The following is a 23,900-nucleotide window of genomic DNA, read 5'->3' as shown; positions in this document are numbered from 1 at the left end:
ATGTCCTCTCTGGCTTCTCACAGCACTGAATGCAGGGTTCATCAACAGAAAGTGCTCTGTGGTGGGGCTCACTGAGCCCAAGTTTAGCTCACATTAAAATCATGGGATCTTCAGGTTGGAAAGCCAGTCCTCTCCAGTATTTTCATCACTTTTATAATGTCCTGCCAATTTCTCCTCTAGTTTTTCTTGAACTACTCCAAGCACAAAGAACTACCTGCTCCCAGAGGCAACACTGTCTGTTTGAAGTTCTTTCTTATATTGAATAGAAATCTGCCTCTAAATCCATGGTTCCTAACCTGGGATCCATGACAAGACTCTGTACCTGAGGAGAGAGTCCATAGTTTTCAACCAATTTTCCAAGAAAACTGTGTCCCTCAAAACTTAAGAACCTTTGCTTTAATTATTCAATCTTTTACACCTGTTCCCTACTTGCTGTTTTTCTCTCTGTAAGGTAAGCTAAAGAAATCCTAGGGGAATCCATTGACCATTCTCTATTCAGGCTTTTTTTTTTTTTTTGGCTGTAGCACATGCAATGTGCATATTGCATATTCCTGTCATGAAGTGGCATGGTGGAAATTTGTACAAAAAATATAGCCCATGCATGTGTTGTCACCTTCTGCACATCTTGCTCAGTGGTTCTGTCAGAACCAGTCTTCCTCTAGAAGAGGATGATTATGTAGAATAAAGATTAATGGACCAGATGCTGAACTCTGGCTCCTGGTTCTGCCTCTGCTCTTAATTGCTCTTGAATATAACATGCTTTTTTGTGTCTGTGGTAGCTTGCCATGCAGAACAATTGAAGATTTTTTGGCATTTTAGTGTTTATTTCCCTGGTTTTATTGTAACAAAAGTTTACTGCTATTGACAGATTATAAATGAGTATATGTACATAGTAGAAAAAATTTAAAATTCAGAGAAAGATGAAGGACAAAATGAAAATCACCCATAATCCCACCATCTGCAGATAATCACTGTTAAATACTTTGTCTTATTTTCTTCAGTTTTTCTTATGTGTGCTTATGCACACACTGGTGCGTATTTGCATGTAAAATTTGGGATGACCTGGGAGTCAATTCCTTGGGCTTTATCCATCCACTTATTAGTTCATCTGTGATACTGGGATACTCATGCAATGAACTTCATATATAGAGATTAAACAACAATAATATTATTTTGTGGTCAATTTTTTTTACTCTTTTTTTTGTTTCCATTAACTGCGAACATTTTCCTATGGCATTAATTATTCTTTGAAAGCATGTTATTTTAGTGGTTACATAATATTTCATCATATAGGCTATAAGGATCAGGGTGCTTTTGTTTATGTTTAAAAAATTTTAAGTAGTACACTCACATGATTCAAAAAATACATGCAAAATGTCTTTCATGTCCAGTTCCCTGCACCCCACAGTTATTATTACTTTCATATGTATTTTTAAAACAATTTCTTCATATATATACACACACACACAAGATAAAAACAATACATTCTTGTCCCACTTCCTCCTTTTTAAACAAAAGGTAGCAGTACCAGATGTAATGTCTATACCTTGCTTACTTTTTTCATTTAATAATGTTTTGGTGATCTTTTCATGTAAATACATAGGAGAGCGTCTTCCCCCTCCCATTAAAAAAAAAGCTCAGTATTCTTTTGCATGGAATGATATTTTGTTTTATTATAGTTAGATTTTTTTTTAAAGGAGGTACCAGGGATTGAACCCAGGACCTCACACTTGGGAAGCAGGTGCTCAACCACTGAGCTACATCTTTTCTCCATTGAGAGTTGTTTCATTTGTTTGTTTGTTTAAATTTTTTGTCTTTATTTTTTTTAGTGTTACATTAGAAAAATCGGGTCCCCATATAGCCCCCACCCCCCTCACCCCACTCCTCCCACATCAACAACCTCTTTCATCATTGTGGCACATTTCATTGCTGTTTTTGTTTTTATAATAGGAGAACCAGGGATTGAACCTGGGACCTCATACATGGGAAGCAGGCACTCAAGCAATGAGCTACATCCGTTTCCCTATAATTAGCTTTTATGTTGCTAGAATAGATCCTTTCCTGTCTGGATTGCATTCAAGATTGACTTTCTGACAATCTATCTGACTTTCCAGATTGTCCTCTTCTTCACCTCCCTCTACTGTCACTGTTCCCAGCTATTTCCAGGGCTTCCTCATTTGATAGTACTCTGCAGAAAGCACTGATTTGTGGATAGGAAGACATGAATTTCAGTCCTGGCTTGACTTTTGCCCAGTGTTATATTCCTGCTCTGATATAGGTGTCCTCATTTTGGAAGTAAGGGTTTTAACTAGATAATTTCTAATGTTTTGCTTTAATATTCTTTTGCTTGGTCCTAAGCTGTGTGATGACTGTGGCTACAGGAATCTTACCCCCAGCAGTGACTGACTGTGACTCCTAGAACCTGACTCCCCAGGAGTGGCTGTGGCCCAGGGGATGGGGCAGAAGAGGAGGCCTGGGCTAAGAGCTGGAAGCATGTGGGGAGGTGGAGCAGGAACAGTGTAAAATTTCATTAGCTCACAGTTTCAGAGGCTAGAAGGCATCCTTCCTCCTGGGGTCAGTACCTAGTGTTGTGGCTGGCTGGTGGTCCTTGAGTTCCTTGCTTGCATTCTGCTTCTCATCACGTGGCAGTATCCTCTTCTTTCTCTTCCAGATTCCCACTGATTTCCTGCTTCCCTTGTCTCCAGGATTCTCTTTATAATGCTTCCAATATTAGGATTCAGACCCATTCAGGCTGCATCTTAACTAAAAATAACATCGTCGAAAGGTTTTATTTACAATAGGTCACACCCACAGGAGGAAGATAAAGATTAAGAACATGTTTTTTCTTGAGTATATAATTTAGTCTACCATACTGATATTCCAGTCTTGGCATATTTCTAATATATATATATGTGTGTTTTTACCTTTCAGACAATAGATGATTTGCTACGATGTGGAATTTGCTTTGAATATTTCAACATTGCAATGATGATTCCTCAGTGTTCACATAACTGTAAGTATAAATTGTGTCTGTGAGTTAGTAAAAGTGTGAATTTACATAAGGTAGTGTTAACACCAAAGATAAATACAGATATATTTCTGATGTTTAGCTCTTATCTTCAAGTTTTCACAAAGCTCCTATCTTTTGTACTACTTCCCTATTGAATACTGAAATTTTCACAAGGCTGCTATCTTTTCTACCATCTCCCTCTTGGATATTTTTATGCCTTTTATATCATTTAAAGCAATGAAGATTTTGGTCATGATACATGATCTTTATTTACCAACATCTTTTAGATATTATGTTTCAGAACTTTTGTTTTTAACAGGATAATAGGTAGTTCAACCAAGCAGTCCTTGGTGTAGAGTTGCAGAGTTTAAAAATTTCTTTAACAAAAAGAATATTTCCCCAGTAGGAGAATTTTACCACCGAAGAGTATTATCCCGAAGAGTATTATCCGCCGAAGATAGTTTTATCACTTATCTTGCTGTGTGATAATGCAAAGAATCACATATTGGAATTTGCTTGTACTTCTCTTCATGAGCCTGGTCTATAAATATTTTTCCTACTATAGCTTGAGGTGTTTTGTGCATAGAGGGCAGCCTGTCATTGTTCAGGAGCTGGCTATCCAGTTATGGATTATCTAGGTTAATGAGCTTTCTTGTCCTCTATTTTCAAGTTGATTTATCTTGAAAAGTGGAAAAAGAAAAATCAAGTCAGGCTTAAAAAGCTGTTTTTAGAGGATAGTAGTTTTGGTGAAAAGTTTCCGTAGGAAGGACCTAATCAGAGGATGGTGGTGGTAGCAACATGGACTTTAGTGATATACTTAGAGTTGACTCTTGACTCTCATACTTACTGTGCTGATGATTTTGTCAATTGCTCAACATTTCTTTAAATGTAAAAGTCTGGAGAATAATTCCTACCTTAGGAGATGATTGAGAGAATTAAATGCAGAACTCACTGGTTGGCACATTATAGGTCCTTACTAAATATTAATTTTCTTCAAGAACAGATTCATATTAAAAGTAAAGATAAGTTTTGGGAATTGTTTCTAAATATGTTTTAAAATCAACTTTATATCAGTATAACTTACATAGAGTAAAGCACATCCATTTTAAGTGTACATTTCAATGAATTTTGTAAATGTTTATACCATATAACCACTATAATTAAGATATTGAACTTTCCTGTCACCTGAAAAAATTGTCTTATGCCCCATCTCAGTCAGTATCAGTCCACCCCTGGCCTAGGCAACAGGTATGGGTTTATTTCCAGACTTTTTCTGTTATCTATATGTTTATCCTTGTATCAGTAATGCACTGTCTAAATTACTGTACCTTTATAGTAAGTCAGGCATTGTCTTTCCTCCAATTTTTGTTTATATTTATAAAAATTATGTTTGTTATTTTTGGATCTTTGTATTTTATATACATTGCCATATAACTTTTAACATCAGCTTGTCAATTTCTGCCCAAAAAATCTGTATTGAAATTGCACTGAATATATAATCTATTTGGGGAGAATTGATACCTTAATAATATTGTGTCTTCCATCCTATGAAAGTGGTATATCATATAAATTCTCCAATTTAGGTTTTCTTGATTTTTTATCAGTAATGTTTTTAAGTTTACAGTGCATAGCCTTGCACACAGAAATACAATTTTTTTATATTGACCTTACATCCTATGACCTTATTAAATTCACATTTTAGTTTCCAGTATCTTTTATTGTTGATTACTTAGGAATTTTTTTTTACATATGCAATTATAATAAAATATGCATAATAAAATATAAAAGCAGTTTTTCTTCCTCTTCAATCTGCATGTCTTTTCTTTCGTTCTCTTGTTTTTATACAGACTAGCACCACCAGTACAATGTTGAATAGAAATGGTAATGAGTGGGGATCCTTTCCTTATTCCCAATTGTATAGGGAAAACATTCAGTCTTTCACCATTAAAAACTGTCAGTTTGAGGTAGTTCTTTTCTAGTCCTAGTTAGCTGAGGGTTGTTTTTTTCTTTTTTTAAAAAATATATATGTTTAAATTTTGAAATGTTCTTTTTCTGCATCTGTGGACATTCTCATATATTTTCTCCTTTATTTTGTAATATGGTTAATTACAGTTTTTATTTTTTTATTTATTATTAGAGCAATTGTAGGTTTACAGAAAATAAGTGTTGCTGTATAACCCCCTTACACTCAGTTTTCCCTGTTATTAACACTTTGCTTTAGTGTAATAACTTTGTTACAATCGATAAAACGTTGTTATAGTTAAACTACTAACCTAGTCCATAGTTTACATTAGGGTTTACTGTTTGTGTTGTACAGACCTGTGGTTTTTGAAACATTTTTTATTCTAGTAACATAGACAATCTAAAATTTCCCCTTTTAGCTATATTTAAATATATAATTTAGTGGTGTTAATTACATTTGCAAAGTTGTGCTACCATCACCACCATCCATTACCAAAACTTTCTATCATCCCAAACAGAAACTCTGTATCAATTAAGCCTTAACTCCACATTCCCTACATCCACCCCAGCCCTGATAATCTGTATTCTAGTTTCTGATTCTATGAATTTCCTTATTTTTATTTCATGTTAGCGCGAGCATACAATATTTGTACTTTTGTGTGTAGCTTATTTCACTCACCTGGGCTCATCCATGTTGTCTCTCTTTTTTTCAGATCTCCACTCCTTTTCATGGCTGAATAGTAGTCCTGTGTGTGTGTGTGTGTGTGTGTGTGTGTGTGTTTACCAGATTTTGTTTATCCATTCATCTCTTGATGGCTACTTGAATTGCATACATCTTTTGGCAATTGTGAATAATGCCACTATAAACATTGCTGTGAAAATATCTGTTCAAGTCCCTACTTTCAGATCTTTTGGGTGTTTAGAAATGGGATTGCCAGGCCATATGGTAATTCTATCCTTAACTTTCGGAGGAACAGCCAAACTGTCTTCCATAGCAGTTGCACCATTTTACACTGCCACCAGAAATGAATGAGTGTTTTTATTTCTTCACATGCTCTCCAACACTTGTTATTTTTTGTTTGTTTAATAGTAACCATTCTAGTGGATGTAATATGGTCTATCATTGTGTTTTTTTTTTAACTTTTTAAGAATGCTTTTAATTAATTAATTTATTTTTACATTTTAAAAAATTTACTTTACATTAAAAAATATAAGGGGAAACGGACTTTGGCCCAGTGGTTAGGGCATCCGTCTACCACATGGGAGGCCCGCGGTTCAAGCCCCGGGCCTCCTTGACCCGTGTGGAGCTGGCCCATGCGCAGTGCTGATGCGCGCAAGGAGTGCCGTGCCACACAGGGGTGTCCCCCACGTAGGGGAGCCCCACGCGCAAGGAGTGCACCCGTAAGGAGAGCCGCCCAGCGCGAAGGAGGGAGCAGCCTGCCGAGGAATGGCGCCGCCCACACTTCCCGTGCTGCTGACGACAACAGAAGTGGACAAAGAAACAAGATGCAGCAAAAAGACACAGAAAACAGACAACCGGGGGAGGGGAGGGGAATTAAATAAATAAAAATAAATCTTTAAAAAATATATATATATAAGAAGTTCCCATATACCCTACTCACACATCCCTCATTCTTCATACATCAACAGCTTCTTTCATTAGTGTGGTACATTCATTGCATTTGTTGTATACATTTTGGAGCACTGTTACACAGCATGGATTATAGTTTACATTATAGTTTATACTCTCTCCCAGTCCATTCAGTGGGTTATGGCAGGATATAGAATGTTCTGCATCTGTCATTCAGGACAACTCCAAGTCCTGAAAATGCCCCCATATCACACCTCTTTTTCACTCTCCCTGCTCTCAGCAGCTCCCATGGCCACTGTCTCCATATCAATGATATAATTTCTTCCATTGCTGGAGTCACAATAATTTTATAGTAGAACACCAGTAAGTCCACTCTAGTCCATATTTTATTTCTCCATCCTGAGGACCCACGATGCCCACTCTACCTCTAAATTGAGAGATGGCTTAGAATCCCACATGACTGATGGATGGGATTCTCCGTCACTTTTACTGAACTCTGTGGTTGGCGCTGGAGTTGGTGTATGCCCAGGAGACTTGAATCTGTGGACTCTCCGTGTGGCAGCTGGGCTGCCTCAGGAGAGTTGCAACTTCTACTCTCCAGTTCATTGGACTTACCCAGGTCAGCTAACAAGGCATTGAGGATGGTCATCCACCACACCAAGGTACTGAGAGAGTCTACAATTGCAAGCAGGAGAATCTTGTTGTGGTTTTGATTTGTGTTCCCTGATGGCTAATAATGTTGAGCATTTTTTCATGTGCTTTTTTTTTTTTTTTTTTTAATTTATTTATTTTTATTTTATTTCTTTCCCCTTCTCTGCCCATGGGAGAATAAGTTTTTGTTCTGCTGATCCTTTGGGGAGTGACTTTTTTTTTAAAAGGTTTATTTATTTATTTATGCCCCCCACCCCTGTTGTCTGCTTTCTGTGTCCATTTGCTGTGTGTTCTTCTGAGTCCGCTTATATTCTTGTCAGTGGCACCAGGAATCTGTATCTCTTTTTGTTGTGTCATCTTGCTGCATCAGCTCTCCACGTGTGCGACACCACTCCTGGGCAGGCTGCACTTTTCTCGTGCTGGGCGGCTCTCCTTACGGGGTGCACTCCTTGCACGTGGGGCTCCTCTACACGAGGGACACCACTGTGTGGCACGGCACTCCTTGCGTGCATCAGCACTGCGTGTGGGCCAGCTCCACATGGGTCAAGAGGCCCAGGGTTTGAACCCTGCACCTCCCATGTGGTAGGTGGATGCTCTACCCGTTGAGCCATTTGTGCTTTTTGGTCATTTGTATATCTTCATTGGAGAAATGTCTTTTTAAGTCTTTTGACCACTATAAAAACTTTTGATTGGGTTGTTTGTCTTTTTGCTGATGAATTATAGAACTTTTTTTTCCTGTATTCTATAAACTAAACACTTATTGGATATATCATTTCAGAAATTTTGTCCTTTTCTATAAGTTGTCTTTTTACCCTCATGAGGAAGTCCTTTGATGCACAAAAGTTTTTACATTTTTGTGAAGTCCAATTTATTATTATTTTGTGCTTCTGCTTTTTTTGGTGTAACAAGTTTAAGAATCTGTTGCCTGTTGCAAGGTCCTAAAGATGCTTCACTGTGTTTTCTTGTAGGAGTTTTATAATTTTTATTCTTGAATTTAGGTCTTTCATCTATGTTGAGTTGATTTTTGTGTTTGGTATGAGTAGGAGTCAACTTTAATTTTTTACATATGGATATCCAGTTTTCCTAGCACCATTGATTAAGAGACTATTCTTTCCCCATTGAGTGAACTTGGCATCCTTGTCAAAAATCAGTTGGCCATAGATTTGAGGGTTGATTTCTGAGCTCTTAATTCACTTCCATTGGTCTATCTCTCTGTCCTGTGCCAGTACCATGCTATTTTGATTACTGTGGCTTTGTAATAAGTATTAAAATCAGATAGTGGGGTTTGTCCAACTTCATTTTTTTTCACAATGATTTTGGGGCAGAGCTTGCTCTTTCTGCCTAGAGAAGCCTGCACCAAATCTTGGTGTGTGTTTCTGTCTTTCTCTTCCATTTCTTAGCAGCTCTGTTCTTTTCTCCATTTCCCAAGTAAATTCTTTTTACTGGCCTTAAAAAAAAAAAGATGGTTTTGGCTATTTGGGGCCCCTTATTGTTTCATATAAATTTGATGATTGGCTTTTGCCTTTTGCAAAGAAGGCTGTTGGAAATTTAATTGGGATTGCTTGCATTTGTAAATCATTTTGGATAGAATTGATATCTTAATGTTTAGTCTCTCATTCCATGAACTTGAACTGTCCTTCCATTTGTTTAGCCTTCTTTGATTACTTTTAGTAAAGTTTTGTAGTTTTTCCGTGTACCAGCCCTTTTCATACTTGAAAAGGGTTATATACCACACAAAAACATGTTCTTGTTCTTAATCCATTCCTGTGGATGTGAATCCATGGTAAATAGAACCTTTTGATGGGTTACTTCATTTAAACAGTGGCCCAATTGAATTAGGATAGGTCTTAATCCTGTTTCTGAAGGCCTTGTAGAGAAGGCCACAGAGAGAGAAGACACAGGGAGCAACCAGCAGCTGGAGGTCAACAGACTGGAAGAGAAAGGAGAAGACACCGTGTGCATTGCCAAGTAACAGAAAAGCCAAGGACCAAGTATCGCTTGAAGGGAGCCCCATAATGCCACCATCTCTTGGGAGAGAGTATCACCTTGCTATCACCTTGATTTTGGACTTCTAGCCTCAAAACTGTGAGCCCATTCATTTACATTGTCTGAGAACAGGGTCAGAAGTGACTCTTTCATGGACCAACTGAGCTTTCAGGAAGTGAGTTCCCAGAGGACAGGACTCCATATGAGGGTTTAATTGAACTCACTTTTGCTAAAGATCATGTGACTAAACATGGATCCAATCAGCCTTTTCAGTGGAAGTTATCTTAGAAAGATCTGTGGAAAGTTCTACTGTGTGATGGTTTGGGTCTGCTTGAACTGCTTGCAAAGCATACAGAGTTTTGCAAAATTTTTATGAGCAGAAGCACCACCAGCCTGGGCTGAAAGGGACAGAGAAGGGAAGCCCTGAAGGAAGAATGATCCATGCAAGCAAAGGTTTGGACGAAAAGATCTCTTTGGACCAAGAGAGTGGGCCCACTCCTGTATATGGAAAGGGTGGGTCTGCCTCTGCCCTTTGAGTGGGCAGGCCATCTGTGCTGGTGCTTGGAGGTGCCAGATCTATCATGCTTTGCTGTCGTCCAGGATTGAGTAGACCTGGTATTAGAAAGAAAGCTGTATCTATAAGAGAACAAAAGCTCACCCAATTGTGGAGGAATAAAGAATTTTATCAACAATCTTGCAAGAATGGGTGCATGACCTGGATAAAATGGCTGGTGCACCAAACAACAAGAAACAGTGATATTTATAATCTAAACCTAACATGCAGTTCCCTCCCTTGTTCCCCACTGATTGGGTACTTCAGGGCTTACAGCCTACCCAAGAGGTGTAACTTTCGAAGTTCCGATCTCAGTTGCTGCTCCTGTGTTCCTTACATTCCAGTGGTCTGGGTGGGCTCAACACCACTTTCACTCCTAGCATGCTTTTCAAATTTGGTGCTGCTTTCATTATTGGCCCTGCCCTCGCCTCTCACCATTGGCCCCTCCTTACCTTGGTGCCATTTTTCATATTACAAATATTTCAAGTACTTAATTAAAGAATTAATTTCATAAGAATATTGGTGCCTGGGTATGAATTTTGCTTTTATCAACTATTAGCTTGCTCATCTTGGGCAAATTGGTTAACCTCTGTGCTTTGGTTCCCCACTTACTAAGGGGCTAGTATCAACCTCAGAGTAGCTGTAAGGATCAAAGAATTAGTACAATGCAAAATGCTTAGTGCAAAACAGTAGTAAGTGCACAGTGTTAGGTTGAGGAACTATATGAGATTGTCAATATTTGACCTTTTTTTACTTAGCAAAAATGGCAGTTTTATATGGTTCAACCTATAGTAACAACTGGTACTGTTTTTTAGAGAAACAATTGTTTAAGCACTCTCTCCTGGTAAGCTAGAAGAAGAGCCAGGTTTGGGAATTACAGATTTTTAGGACATCTCAGGAGACTTCTTATAGTATCAAGAGAGCAGTGTTGCTAGTCAAGAGAGTGCTTCCTCATTCTGAATATGCTGTTAAACTAGTTCTGTGATTTAACCTGGATACATTCTCAATGGGCCTCAGTTTTCTCATGTCTAAAATAAGAAACTTGGGCTCAGTTATATTTTGAGCGAGTTATGTCATTTTTTTAGTAATGGCTGTTCTATGTGGTGTGAGATGCTATCTCATTGTAGTTTTGATTTGCATTAAGTCTTTTGCCAATATTTTAATTGGATTGCTTGCTCTTTTATTGTTGAATTGTATGATCTCTTTATATAGAATGGAAATCCAACCTTTATCAGATATGTGGTGTCCAAATATTTCTTCCCATTGAGTGGACTGCCTGTTCAACTTCTTGTTTAAGTCCTTTGAATCACGAAAGTGTTGAACTTTGCGATGAAGATCCCATTTCTTCATGTTTTCTTTCATTGTTCATACTCTCAGTGTAAAGTTTAAGAAACCACCACCTTCCACCAGGTCTTGAAGATGTTTCCCTACATTTTATTCTACGAGTTTTATGGTTCTAGCTTTTATATTTAGGTCTTTGATCCATGTTGAATTATTTTTTTTGTATAAGGTATGAGATAGGAGTCCTCTTTTTTTCTTTTAGATATGGCTATCCAGTTTTCCCAGCACCAATTGTCAAATAGACTTCTCTACCCCTACTGAGTGGGTTTGACAGCCTTGCTAAAAATCACTTCACCATTGATATGAGGGTCTGTTTCTAAACCATCAGTTTGGTTCCATTGGTCTATGTCTTTAAAAATTTTTTTTTTTACACTTTTAAAATTCAAGTTAATAGATCACAAAGAACATTACATTAAAAAACATGAAAAAACATAAAAAACATAAGAGGTTCCCATATACCCCACTCCGCACTCCCCCACCCCATCATTTTTGTAAATTGTATTTTTTTGAAGATATATACATCACCAAAAAAAAGTTGCATTAAAAAATATAAGAAGTTCCTGTATATCCCCCATACTCCCACCTGACTCCTCCCATACCAACAACCACCTCCATCATTGTGGCACTCTCATCGCACTCAGTGAACTCATTTTGGAGCACTGCTGCTCCACATGGATAATAGTTTACCCTGTAGTTCATACTCTCCTCCAGTACATTCTGTGGGTTATGGCAGGATATATAAAGTCCAGCATCTGACCCTGCAGTATCATTTAGGACAACTCAGGGTCCCCAAAATGCCCCCACATCACATCTTTTCTTCCCTCTCCCTGCCCTCAGCAACTACTATGGCCACTTTCTCCACCTCAATGCTACAATTTCTTCTATTACTAGTCACAATAGTTTTATAGTAGAATATCAATACATCCACTCTAATCCATATTTTATATCTCCATTCTGTGGACCTTGGGATGGTGATGTCCACTCTACTTCTAGATCAAGAGGGGGCTTAGATTCCACATGGATGATGGATGCAATTCCTCTGCTTGCAGTTGTTGGCACTCTTGATTCCCTGGTATGGTTGTTGATCATCCTTACCTCTCTGTTAGTTGATCTGGGTAAATCCAATGAACTGGAGAGTAGGAATTGCAACTCTGCTGAGGCTCAGGGCCCAGCTGGCACATGGGCAGTCCTGAGATTCAAGTCCCCTGGGTATGCACCATCCCTAGCACCAACCACAGGTTCAGCAGAAGTGACAGAAGAGGCATGTGTAAGAAGGTCACATCTGAGTCCAGCTCCATCACACTCAGGAGCAAAAATTCCAAAGTAGGGCCCTCTGACATGGCTCAGAACTCCAAATCCATCTGCCATGACGATATACCCTCTGTAGCCTTCAGGAGAACCAGCACTTAGAATTGTATCTACTTTGGCTCTTTCTGGGGTCCTGCTGAGGTGTGCGTAAGCGTGACCCCTCTGATAACCTCCTGACTCTTTTTGGAAGACAGCCATATAAACTCATTTGTCTTTGCCATTTCCCCCTTTTATTCAAGGTCAAAAAGCAGTTTTTAACACTTGATCCAACATGTAGGCTGAGATATTCTGCTGGTCTGAGTTGACCCTTTTATTCAAAGTCTCTTTGTAGTTGCATTACCAGTTAGTGATTGGTAGTAATCCCTCAGGTCTAGGGAGGCTCATCTTTATGCCAGTACCATGTTGTTTTTACCACTGTAGCTAAGTATAGCATTTTTCTGGCTGTGGTATTAGGGTGATATTGGATTCATAGTTTGAGTTTGGTAGCATTCCTTCCTGTTCAATTTTTGGAAAGAGTTTGAGGAAGATTGGTATTAAATCTTTGAAAGCTTAGGAGAATTCATCTCTGAAGGTATCTAGTCCTGGGCTTTTCATTTTGGGGACTTGTTTGATTGTTTCAGTCTCTTTACTTGTGATTGGTTTGTTGAGGTCTTCTCTTTTTTCTAGTCATGGTAGGTTGTTTGTATGTTCCTAGGAATTTTTCCATTTCATCTGCATTGTCTAATTTGTTGGTGTGCAGTTGTTCATAGTATCCTCTTATGATCTCTTTTATTTTTGTGGCATGTCCCCATTTTCATTTCTGATTTTATTTTTATCTTCTCACTTTTTTTCTTTGTCAGTCTAGCTAAGGGTTTGTCAAATTTTTTTTTAAATTTATTTTTTATTTACTTCCCTCCCCTTCCCCCACCCCTCCAGTGTCTGTTCTCTGTGTCCATTTGCTGTGTGTTCTTCTGTGTCCACTTGTATTCTTGTCAACGGTACTGGGAAACTGAATCTCCTTTTTGTTGCTTCATCTTGCTGTGTCAGCTCTGTGTGTGTGTGGTGCCACTCCTGGGCAGTGTGCACTATTTTCACCTGGGGTGGCTCTCCTTACAGGGTGCATTCCTTGCGCGTGGGGCTCCCCTATCACTGCACATAGGCCAGCTCACACACGGGTCAGGAGGCCCTGGGTTTAAACCCTGGACCTCCCATATGGTAGGTGGACGCTCTTATCAGTGAGCCAAATCTGCTTCCTGGGTTTGTCAATTTTGTTGATCTTCTTGAAGAATCAACTTTTGGTTTTGTTAATTCTCTCTGTATTTTATTTTGTTCTCAATTTCTCTAATTTCTGCTCTGATCTTTGTTATTTCATTCCTTCTACTTGCTTTAGGCATAGATTTCTGTTCTTTTTCTGGTTCCTCCAGCTGTATAATAAGGTTGTTGATTTTAGCTCTTTCTTCTTTTTTTGATTTTTAGTTTTTTAGGAGGTACTGGGATTGACCCTTGAACCTCGTGTATGGGAAGCAGGTACTCAACCACAGAGCTACAGCCACGTCCCTCTTCTTTTTTGATGTAAGCATTGAGGGCTATAAATTTCCCTCTCAGCATTGCTTTTGCTGTGTCTCATAGGTTCTGATATATTGTGTTCTCAGTATTTATTAATTTCTCTTGCAATTTCTTCCTTGACCTACTGATGATTTAATAGTGTTATTTAATCTCCATATATTTGTGTATTTTCCCCTTTTGTTGATTTCCAGCTTTATTCCATTATGATCAGAGAAAGTGCTTTGTATAATTTCAATCTTTTAAATTTTATTGAGATCTGTTTTGTTACTCAACATATGTTCATCTACTAGGAGAGCATTTTGTACTACCTTGGATGTAGAGAATTTAGTTTATGCAAGTTTCCTGACTAACCCATTGGTACCTAATACACAGAATTGTACTGTACTTGCCTATTTTTATTTATCCCCTTTCTATTTTGTTAGCTCCTTGAGGTCAAGAACCTTCCCTCATATACTGTTCTTTCCTTGAGGGCTGCAGCAAAAGTGCTTATTAAATGTGGAATGATGGACATAATTTTTTTTTTTTCTTACAGGGTTAGGATGTAAAGATCCCTAATTGATAACCTGGCTATATATTATTTCTTAACATGTATATATATCTTTATTTCAAAATTTATATTTTAGGTTGCTAGGCAATGGAGATACCTGGCATGCTTATAAAGTACACAGCACAATTTTTGCATGTGTTTCCTGCATTTTCTAGATGGAGGATACAGAGAATGATATCTATTGCTTCTGAAATTATGGTATTCCAGGGACTCAGGATTATTATGTTTCCCTTTCCTAAAAATGCTAGTTAATTACATTTCCATAAGAGGACATAGTAGATGTGCTAGAAGTTTAAGATTATAATAACTTTAGATGATGGAAATATTCTTTCAAAATGCCAGATTTTGAGAAGAATCACTGAAAAAAAAATAGTGCTAGAAGTCAGATTTTACCAGAAGTGAAATTCCTATATTATTGCTTAATTAACTTACGTTGCATTTGTGTTTTTACAGACTGTTCTCTCTGTATAAGAAAATTTCTGTCCTATAAAACTCAATGTCCAACTTGTTGTGTGGTGAGTTCTTTTTTTTTTTTTTAACTTAGCGATTTTGGTGTAAATATTTCCTCTTCATGTATATATAAAAGCCCATGGGAGGATGCATACTTACTGAATTAAGCTTTGTAAAAGACATTTTTGGGAAGGACCTCTATGAGGCATGTAAGGAACTCTGGGCTTTAATTTTTCATTAAGATTCCTAATGACCTCAATGAAGTAAAAACTACTTTTAAGATCAGGATGTAGCACATTTTAAGTCTTAGGGTGCATGCTTTAATGCTTCCTAATATTTTCTGGTTTCTCATGTTTGGTAGAAAATCAGATATTGTTATTGTTTATTGGTTATGTATTTATGCAGAGGACAAAGATTCTTGGCCATTTGTCTGAACACAGCCTAAATGGTCCCTGACCTCTTTCTCAAGTCATACTTCCAGGGAAAACCAAAGGAATTTTGATCCTGTAGTTTCTGAAGCATTCCAAGTAGTGGGAATAGGTGGACATGTAGGTAAAAAGTGAAATTAAATGTAAACGGTATAAAAAAAGAAGGAGATAGTGAGGTCTAGTAAAAAAGACAGTGGATTAAAAGGTTTGAGTTCCAGTTTGGTCTCTGGTAGGTACGTGGTGTAAAGAAGTTATTGAATCACTTTGTTAACTATTTTCTTACAGAGGAAATGGTACAGATTCAGCTTCCCAGTTTAAGCTCCTATTATGCAACACTGCCTTTTGTTGAGATGGTGATATAAACTTTATACCATTTGTGCTTAGTAACTCCTGGATTTATCAATTTTCTCTTGCATTCCTGTAAACCAGTCTTATTTTTAAATTCCATTTAAATACTTAGTATCTTCTCCTAGTATTATTACTTATAAGAGCATCTCTCTTCTCCTCAGGAGAAATTTTGGGGAAAGCTGAGTGCTGGCATTTTGAAGAAGGATTTTTGCCAATAATAGGTTTTATTTTAGTACAGTGTATATATCATTTTACCAGATGCTTTGGAGATACTGATTCACTGTTTTAAAATTCCATATTACTTCGAGGTAAATGAACTTTATTGGGAGGCTTTCCTGGAAGATTTAGGGAAATAGAGAATATCAGGATGATATTTCAAAAAAAAAATTAGGGCAAGTGAATTATTGTTTCTGACCTTGTCTCATCTATTATTTTTCTTTTCTAGACGGTCACAGAGCCAGATCTGAAAAATAACCGTGTATTAGATGAACTGGTAAAAGGCTTGCATTTTGCACGGTATGATTTAATTTTGTGACTAACCCCTAACTGCTTTTGCTTTTTAAATGTATCACCTCTTTACTTTATGAATTCCTGGATTAGGGAATATAGGGTTGCATGGTTTCGGTTAAAAGAAATGAAGCAATAAACAGTCATTATTCACAAATGGGAAATCAAATACCTAGAAGATTTTCTCCCATTATGTAGCAAAATTCTCTCATTATTAAAAAACTCATAAGCTTAAATGCAAATTTGGGTGCTACAAAGTTGTGCAAGTTCATCTTGTATTTTCTCTGCCTCAACCATAGAATCAGCTTTTTGTCCAAGGCACCCTGATTCCTTTTATTGGACAATGGTATTTAGCAACCAAGATCTGGGTTTTGGATGTGCTTTTTGCTATTGGGGTGTCATTGCTTCTAGGCCCTCTCAGTAGGCAGAGCTGGGTAATATACATATGTATACATATGTGAATGCTGGTCCATATGTATATATATATATACACACACATGTACCTATAATTGTTTTTGCATTTATTGTATATTAATCCATTAATTCTTAATGTGATTTACTCTGCATGTGTAAAATAACATGCCACATGAAACATGTAATTGCTTGTACTTTATGAAGCTAAGAAATGTAAGTTTACTTACTGTCAGGTGCATGATGGCAAAAGTGAGTTCGGTCACCCAGAGGAATATCAAAAGGAATGTTTAGCAAACAATATCTTGAATTATTTTTAGTTTTCATAGTGCAAGTCAAGCAGGAGCTTTTATTAGGGACATACTGTGTTTACATAATGGTTAGGTACCAGTGTACTCGAATGACTTCTAGGCTTGTTGGAACATTCTTGTAGGTACCTTGCATTGTTTTTAAAAATGTAAGGAAATTTCTTACAGTAGAATTTCACATTTATTCATTGTTTTTATCCTAAAGATGACCAAATTTAGTACTCTGAACTCACTTAAAATAACATTCTAGAAATTGGTTGGTTGTTTCCCCAAGCAACGTCATTAAAATATGGTATACTTTTCTAGATTAAGTGACTCTGATATTCTCTGAATTTCATATTGAAGTTACTGTTTTTCTTATTTTAAAGTTCTTCACCAATTAGTTTTTGAAGTCTGTGAGAGTATGGAGCCATGTCTTTAGGATGGAATTTAATACATGTTTGATTTCCTCTGGGTCAAGGCTAATTTATTTCATCAGCTGGTGCTGAAAGCATAGCAACCTCCCTGCTAAGAAAAAGAGCATTACAAATAGCAGCATCTGTTTGCTAAAGAGAAGTGATTAGGATCTATGTGTTCACAGATCTTTTGGTAAGTTAAAGGAAGGCCTTAGAATAGCCTCCCATTTAGGAATATGCTATCTAATTTTAAAAAATGTGTTTTTATTACGGAAGTTGCAAACTTACAAAAAAATTGTGCACAATAATATCATCAGACTGTTATCACTAACTATGGTCCATAGCATGCATTTGGCCTAATTTTTTCCTTACCTCGTTATTATTAATACAGTACAACTTTGGCATTGATGCAAGAATATTAGAGTATTGCTATTAACTATAGTCCATAGGTTACAATAATTGTATTTTTTCCCATGCTTCTCCACATTCCCACCACCCAGCAATAATGATGTATGTCCGTTCTAGTTCACAGGATATTCTTGGATTTGTTCTGTTAACCACAATTCTTATCTACCTCTGGGTTCATGGTATTATTCAGTCCCTAGATTATCTTTAGCTTTCTTTCAATTGACATTTATATCCCTAGACTGCCCTTTTCAGCCACGATCCCATTTATAAACGAGCTGCTACTCACTATAATGTGTTACCATTAACTCTATCCATTTCTATACTTGTGTAATCAATTTAATTAAAACTTATACATATATTAAGCATCAGAACTCCTTTACAGCCCTCTTCTTATCTCCTTATAACCTGTACTCCAGGCTTTAACCCCATGCATTTTATTCTTCATGTTTAGTTCATATTAGTGAGACCACGTAGTATTTGTCCTTTTGTGTCTGGCTTATTTCACTTAGCATAATGTCCTCAAGGTTAATCCATGTTATCATATGTGTCCCAATTTCATTTCTTCTTATTGCAGCATAGTATTCCATCATATGTATATACCACATTTTGTTTATCCATTCATTGGTTGGTGGACACTTGGGTTGTTTCTGTCTTTTGGCAATTGTGAATAATGCCAATATGAATATCAGTGTGTAAATGTCTGTTCACGTCCCTGTTTTCAGTTTTTCTTGATATATTCCTAGTAGAGGAGTTGCTGGATCATATGGCAGTTCTATATTTAGCTTCCTGTGGAATCACCAAACTGTTTTCTTTAGAGGCTGCACCATTTTACAATCCCACCAACAGTGAAGGAGTATTCCTATTTCTCCACATCCTCTCCAACACTTAATGTTTTCTGTTTTTTTGAGAACGGTCATTCTATGTAGTGTGAAATGATATCTCATTGTAGTTTTAATTTGCATTTCCCTAATAGCTAGTGATAATGGAACATTTTTTTCCTGTGCTTTTTGGCCATTTGTTTTTCCTCTTTGAGAAATGTCTATTTAAGTCTTTTGCCCATTTTTTAGTTGGATTGCTTGCTCTTTTATTGTTAAATTGTATGATCTCTTTATATAGAATGGAAATCCAACCATTATCTGATATGTGGTTTCCAAATATTTTCTCCCTTTGAGTGGGCTGATGATGTCCTTTGAATCACAAAAGTGTTTAAGTTTGAGGAGGTCCCATTCATCCTTGTTTTCTTTTGTGTTTTTGGTGTAAAGTTTAAGAATCCACCACCTACCATCAGTTCTTAAAGGCGTTTCCCTACGTTTTCTTCTAGGAGCTTTATGGTTCTAGCTTTTATATTTAAGTCTTTGATCCATGTTGAGTTAATTTTTATACAAGATATGAGATAGCGTTCCTCTTTCTTTCTTTTGAATATGGGTATCCAGTTTTCCCAGTACTGTTTGTTAAATAGACTGTTCTGCCCCAGCTGTGTGGGTTTAATAGGCTTGTCAAAAATCACTAGACCATAGAAGTGAGGGTCTGTTTCTGAACCATCAAGTCAGTTCCATTGGTCTGTGTGTCTGTCTTTATGCCAGTACCATGCTGTACCATCACTGTAGCTAGGTAATATGATTTAAAGTTTGGAAGTGTGAGTCCTCCAACATTGCTTTTCCTTTTTAAGATGTTTCTGACTCTTCGGAGTGCCTTATCCTTTCAAATAAACTTGATAATTATGTTTTCCATTTGTTAAAAAAAATGCTGATGGAATTTTTATTGGGATTGCATTGAATATGTATATCAATTTGGGTAGAACTGACATTTTAATGATATTTAGTCTTCCAATCCATGCGCATGGAATGTTCTTCCAAAAGTTAGGTATTTTAAAATTTCTTCTAGCAATGCATTGTAGTTTTCTGAATACAAGTACATTATATCGTTGGTTAAATTTATTCCTAAATATTTGATTCTTTTAGTCACTATTGTAAGTGGAATTTTTTTCCTGGCTTACTCTTCAGATTGCACATTATAGAAACACCACTGATTTTTGTGTATTGATATTGTATCCTGACACACTACTGAAATTGTTTATTAGTCCTAGCAACTTTGTTGTAGATTTTTTGGGACTTTCTAGGTATAGGTTCATATCATCTGTGAATAGTGAAAGTTTTACTTCTTCCTTTCTGATTTGGATACCTTTTATTTATTTTTCTTGCCTGATTACTGTTGCTGGAATGTCTATCACTATATTGAACAACAGTGGTGACAGTGGACATCCTTGTCTTGTTCTTGATCTCAGCAAGAAAGCTTCCAGTTTTTCACCATTGACTACAGTGTTAGCTGTGGGTTTTTCATATATGGTCTTTATCATGTTGAGACAGTTTCCTTCAATTCCTATCTTTTGTAATATTTTTTTCAAGAAAGGATGCTGTATTTTGTCAAATGCCTTTTCTGTGTCAATTGGTAGGATCATGTGATTTTTCTTCTTTGATTTATTATGTGGTATATTATGCTAATTGATTTTCTTGTGTTGAACAACATTACATGCCTGGTATAAAACTCACTTGATCATAATGAATAATTCTTTTAATGTGTTGTTGGAGTCAGTTAGCAAGTGTTTTTGTTTTTTTGTTTTTTTTTGAGGATTTTTGCATCTGTGTTAATTAGGGAAATGGGTCTTATAATTTTCTTTTTTCATTATATCTTTATCTGGCTTTGGTATTAGGATATATTGACTTCCTAGAATGAGCTTGATTGTCTTCCTTCCTGTTCAATTTTTTTGAAGAGTGTAAGGAAAATTGGTATTAAATCTCCTGTGAATGCTTAGTAGAATTCATCTGTGAAGCCATCTGGTCCTGGACTTTTCATTTTGGGAACTCATTTGATGACTGTTTCAATCTCTTTTCATGTGATTGGTTTATTGAGGTCCTCTCTTTCTTCTAGGGTCATGGTGCATTGTTTGTCTCATCCTAGGAATTTTTCCATTTCATCTACATTGTCTAATTTGTTGGTGTACAGTTGTTCATAGTATCCTCTTATGATCTCTTATTTCTGTGTGATCAGTAAGATATATGACCTTTGACTTTTCCTTTCAAACACTGTCATACCCATATAATAGCACTGCTAGTTACAAACATTATGTTGTGCTTTCACCTTTTCTTTTTGTTTCCAAAAATTAACACACATCCTTTTTACCAATTCTATACAAATTAACCCTCAGCTTTCTGTTCTCTAATCTCATGCTATTTTCTGTTGACCTATATTCAAGTTATTAACTCATGAGATTATACAATATATGTGCTTCATAGTAGCACATTCATACCATGTTTGTCTTTTTGGCAGGCTTGAATAACACTGCTGTGAACATCAGTGTGCAGATATCTGTTTGTGTCACTGCTTTCAGTTCTTCTGTGTATATACCTAGGAGTGGTATTGCCGGGTAATGTGGCAAATCTATATTCATCTTCTTCAGGAACTGCCAAACAGTCCTCCACGGTGGCTGTACATTCGCACCAACAGTCTATCTCTCCACATCCTTTCTAACACTTGTAGTTTTCTGACTTTTTAATAATGGCCATTCTAGTAGGTGTAAAATGATATCTCATTGTAGCTTTGATTTGCATTTCCCTAATTGTCTGTGATGTTGAACATTTTTTCATGTATTTTTTTCCACCATTTGCACTTCTTCTTTGGACAAATGTCTATTCAAGTCTCTTCCCATTTTTAAAATCACGTCATTAGTTTTTTTATTGTTGAGTTGTAGCATCTCTATATATCATGGATCTTACACCCTTACTGGATATATGAGTTCTAAATATTTTCTCCCATTGAGTCAGCAGCCTTTTCATCCTTTTAACAAAGTCATTTGAGGTGCAAAGTCTTTAATTTTGAGGATGCTCCGTTTATTTTTTTTTTGTTGCTCATGCTCTGAGTGTAAGATCCAGGGAACCACTACCTGCCCTAAGACCTTGAAGATGTTTCCCTACATTTTCTTCTAGTAGTTTTATGCTCCTGGCTTTTATATTTAGGTCTTTGATCCATTTTGAGTTGATTCTTACAAAGGGTATGAGATAGAGGTCCTCATTCACATGGGAAGCAGGTGCTCAACAACTGATCCTCATTTGCTCCCCAATAAGAGTTGTTTTTTTTTTTTTGCTTGTTTGTCTGTTTTAGTTTTAGGACATACTGGGGATTGGACCTGGGTCCTTCTTCATGGGAAGCAGGTGTTCAACCACTTGAGCTACTTCCGCTCCCCTCTTTTGTTCTTTTGTTTATATCCAGTTCTCCCAGTACCATTTATTGAAGAGAAGGTTTTGCCCTGTAATATGGATTTGGTAGGTTTCTCACAAACCAGTTGGCTGTAGAGATGAGGGTTTATTTCTGGATCTGAAGTCTATTCCACTGATTAATATGTCTATCTTTATGCCAATACCTTGCCGTTTTGAGCACTGTAGCTTTGTAATATGTTTCAAGGTCAGGCAGTGTCCTATTTGGATGCTTTTTATTATTTTTTTCTTATCTAATTGCTCTTTTTTGAGAATGCTTTCATGCCACTTTGCTGAACTTATTTATTTGCTCAGGTAGCTTTGTTGTAGACATTTTGGAATTTTCTACGTGTAGGATCTTGTCACCTGCAATTATGAGAGTTTTACCTCCTCTTTTCCTATTTGGATGCTTTTTATTATTATTTTTTTCTTGTTTAATTACTCCAGCTAGGTCTTCTAGCACAGAATTGATAACCTGATGATAGTGGGCATCCTTGTCTTATTTCTGATCTTAGAGGAAAAGCTTTCAACATTTCCCTGTTGAGTGCATTGTTGGCTGTGGTTTTTCATATATGCCCTTTATCATATCGAGGAATTTTCCTGCTATTCCTATCTTTCTTAGTGTTTTTATCAAGAAAAGTGTGCTGGATTTTGTTGAATGCCTTTTCATTTTTTTTTTAATGTTTGTGCTGATTTTTTTAAGCAAATCAATTTTATTGATACATATTAATAAAGTGTACAATTCATCAAAAGTGTACAATCAATGGTATTTGGTATAATCACATAATTGTACATTCATCACTTTAATCATTATTAGAGCATTTTAATTATTTCTATATATGAATAATAATAAATAACAAACAAGAAAATTCTTCACCTCTTAATCTCAATCTCTATTACTGTTTATAGCTGCTATTTCTGCTCTTCTTGCACATTTATTTATTTTAAAATAAATTTTACAACAATTTCATTACTTGAAAAGAAAAACTCCACACCCCTTAGCAGTTACCTCTCAATCCCAAATCCTTTCCCAGCCCTACATAACCATTAATCTAATTTCACCTTTATAAATAAATTTATATTTATTAATATATTTTATATAAATGGAATCATCCAATATTTACTTTTTATCTGTTTTCTTTCACTTAGCATCATGTTTTTTTTTCTGATGTTAACATCTTGTAGTATTAACATATATTTGTTCAGTTTCAAAGAAAAACAGTCTTATGTATGCCATTTTACCCATATTCATATTTCATATGATGTTTTACTATGCTATACAGTTCCATGTTACATTTTTAGCTTTCATTTTAGCAATATATATGACCTTAGACTTTCCCTTTAAACCACTATCATACCCATGTAATATTACTGCTAGTTATAAGCATTATGTTGTACTTTCACCTTTTGATTTCCAAAGATTAACACATATCCTTTTAACCATTTCTGCACAAATTAACCCTCAGGTTTCCATTCTCTAATTCATTCTGTTTTTCGGTGACCTGTGTTCAAGTTATTAACTCCATGAGATTACACAGTATATGTACTTCACAGTAGTGCAATCATACAGTATTTGTTCTTTTGTGCCTTGCTTGCTTTACTCAACATAATGTCCTCCAGGTTCATCCATGTTGTCATTTGTTTTACGACTTCATTTTTTCTTACAGCTACATTATAGTCCATTGTGTGTGTACACCACAGTTTGTTTATCCATTCGTTGGTTGATGGACACCCAGGTTTTTTCCATCTTTTGGTAATTGTGAATAATGCTGCTATGAACATCGGTGTGCAGATGTCTGTTCATGTCACTGTTCTTAGTTCTTCTAAGAATATACCCAGTAGTGGTATTGCCAGGCCACATGGCAAATCTATATTTAACTTATTTAGGAACTACCAAATAG

General features: G+C 36.4%; 1 protein-coding gene across 5 annotated transcripts in view; it reads left to right on the top strand.

Moving 5' to 3' along the window:
- RAD18 (RAD18 E3 ubiquitin protein ligase) overlaps window positions 1-23,900 on the top strand; it is a 157,801-nt gene that overhangs the window by 1,388 nt on the left and 132,513 nt on the right. For 3 of the 5 annotated variants that reach the window (XM_004460993.4, XM_004460992.4, XM_004460994.5), the window contains exons 2-4: window positions 2,932-3,013; window positions 14,948-15,009; window positions 16,166-16,236. In XM_004460993.4, coding sequence (XP_004461050.1) covers window positions 2,932-3,013; window positions 14,948-15,009; window positions 16,166-16,236 — 215 coding nt within the window. Of the gene's footprint in view, window positions 1-2,931; window positions 3,014-14,947; window positions 15,010-16,165; window positions 16,237-17,314; window positions 17,535-23,900 lie in introns of those variants that run through there. The other 2 variants (XM_012526145.4, XM_058288982.2) reach the window with 2 other exon arrangements.

This window comes from Dasypus novemcinctus, chromosome 26 (assembly GCF_030445035.2).
Source record: "Dasypus novemcinctus isolate mDasNov1 chromosome 26, mDasNov1.1.hap2, whole genome shotgun sequence".
In the NCBI taxonomy this organism is placed as follows: Eukaryota; Metazoa; Chordata; class Mammalia; order Cingulata; family Dasypodidae; genus Dasypus; species Dasypus novemcinctus.
This window is presented reverse-complemented; position numbering and strand designations above follow the sequence as displayed.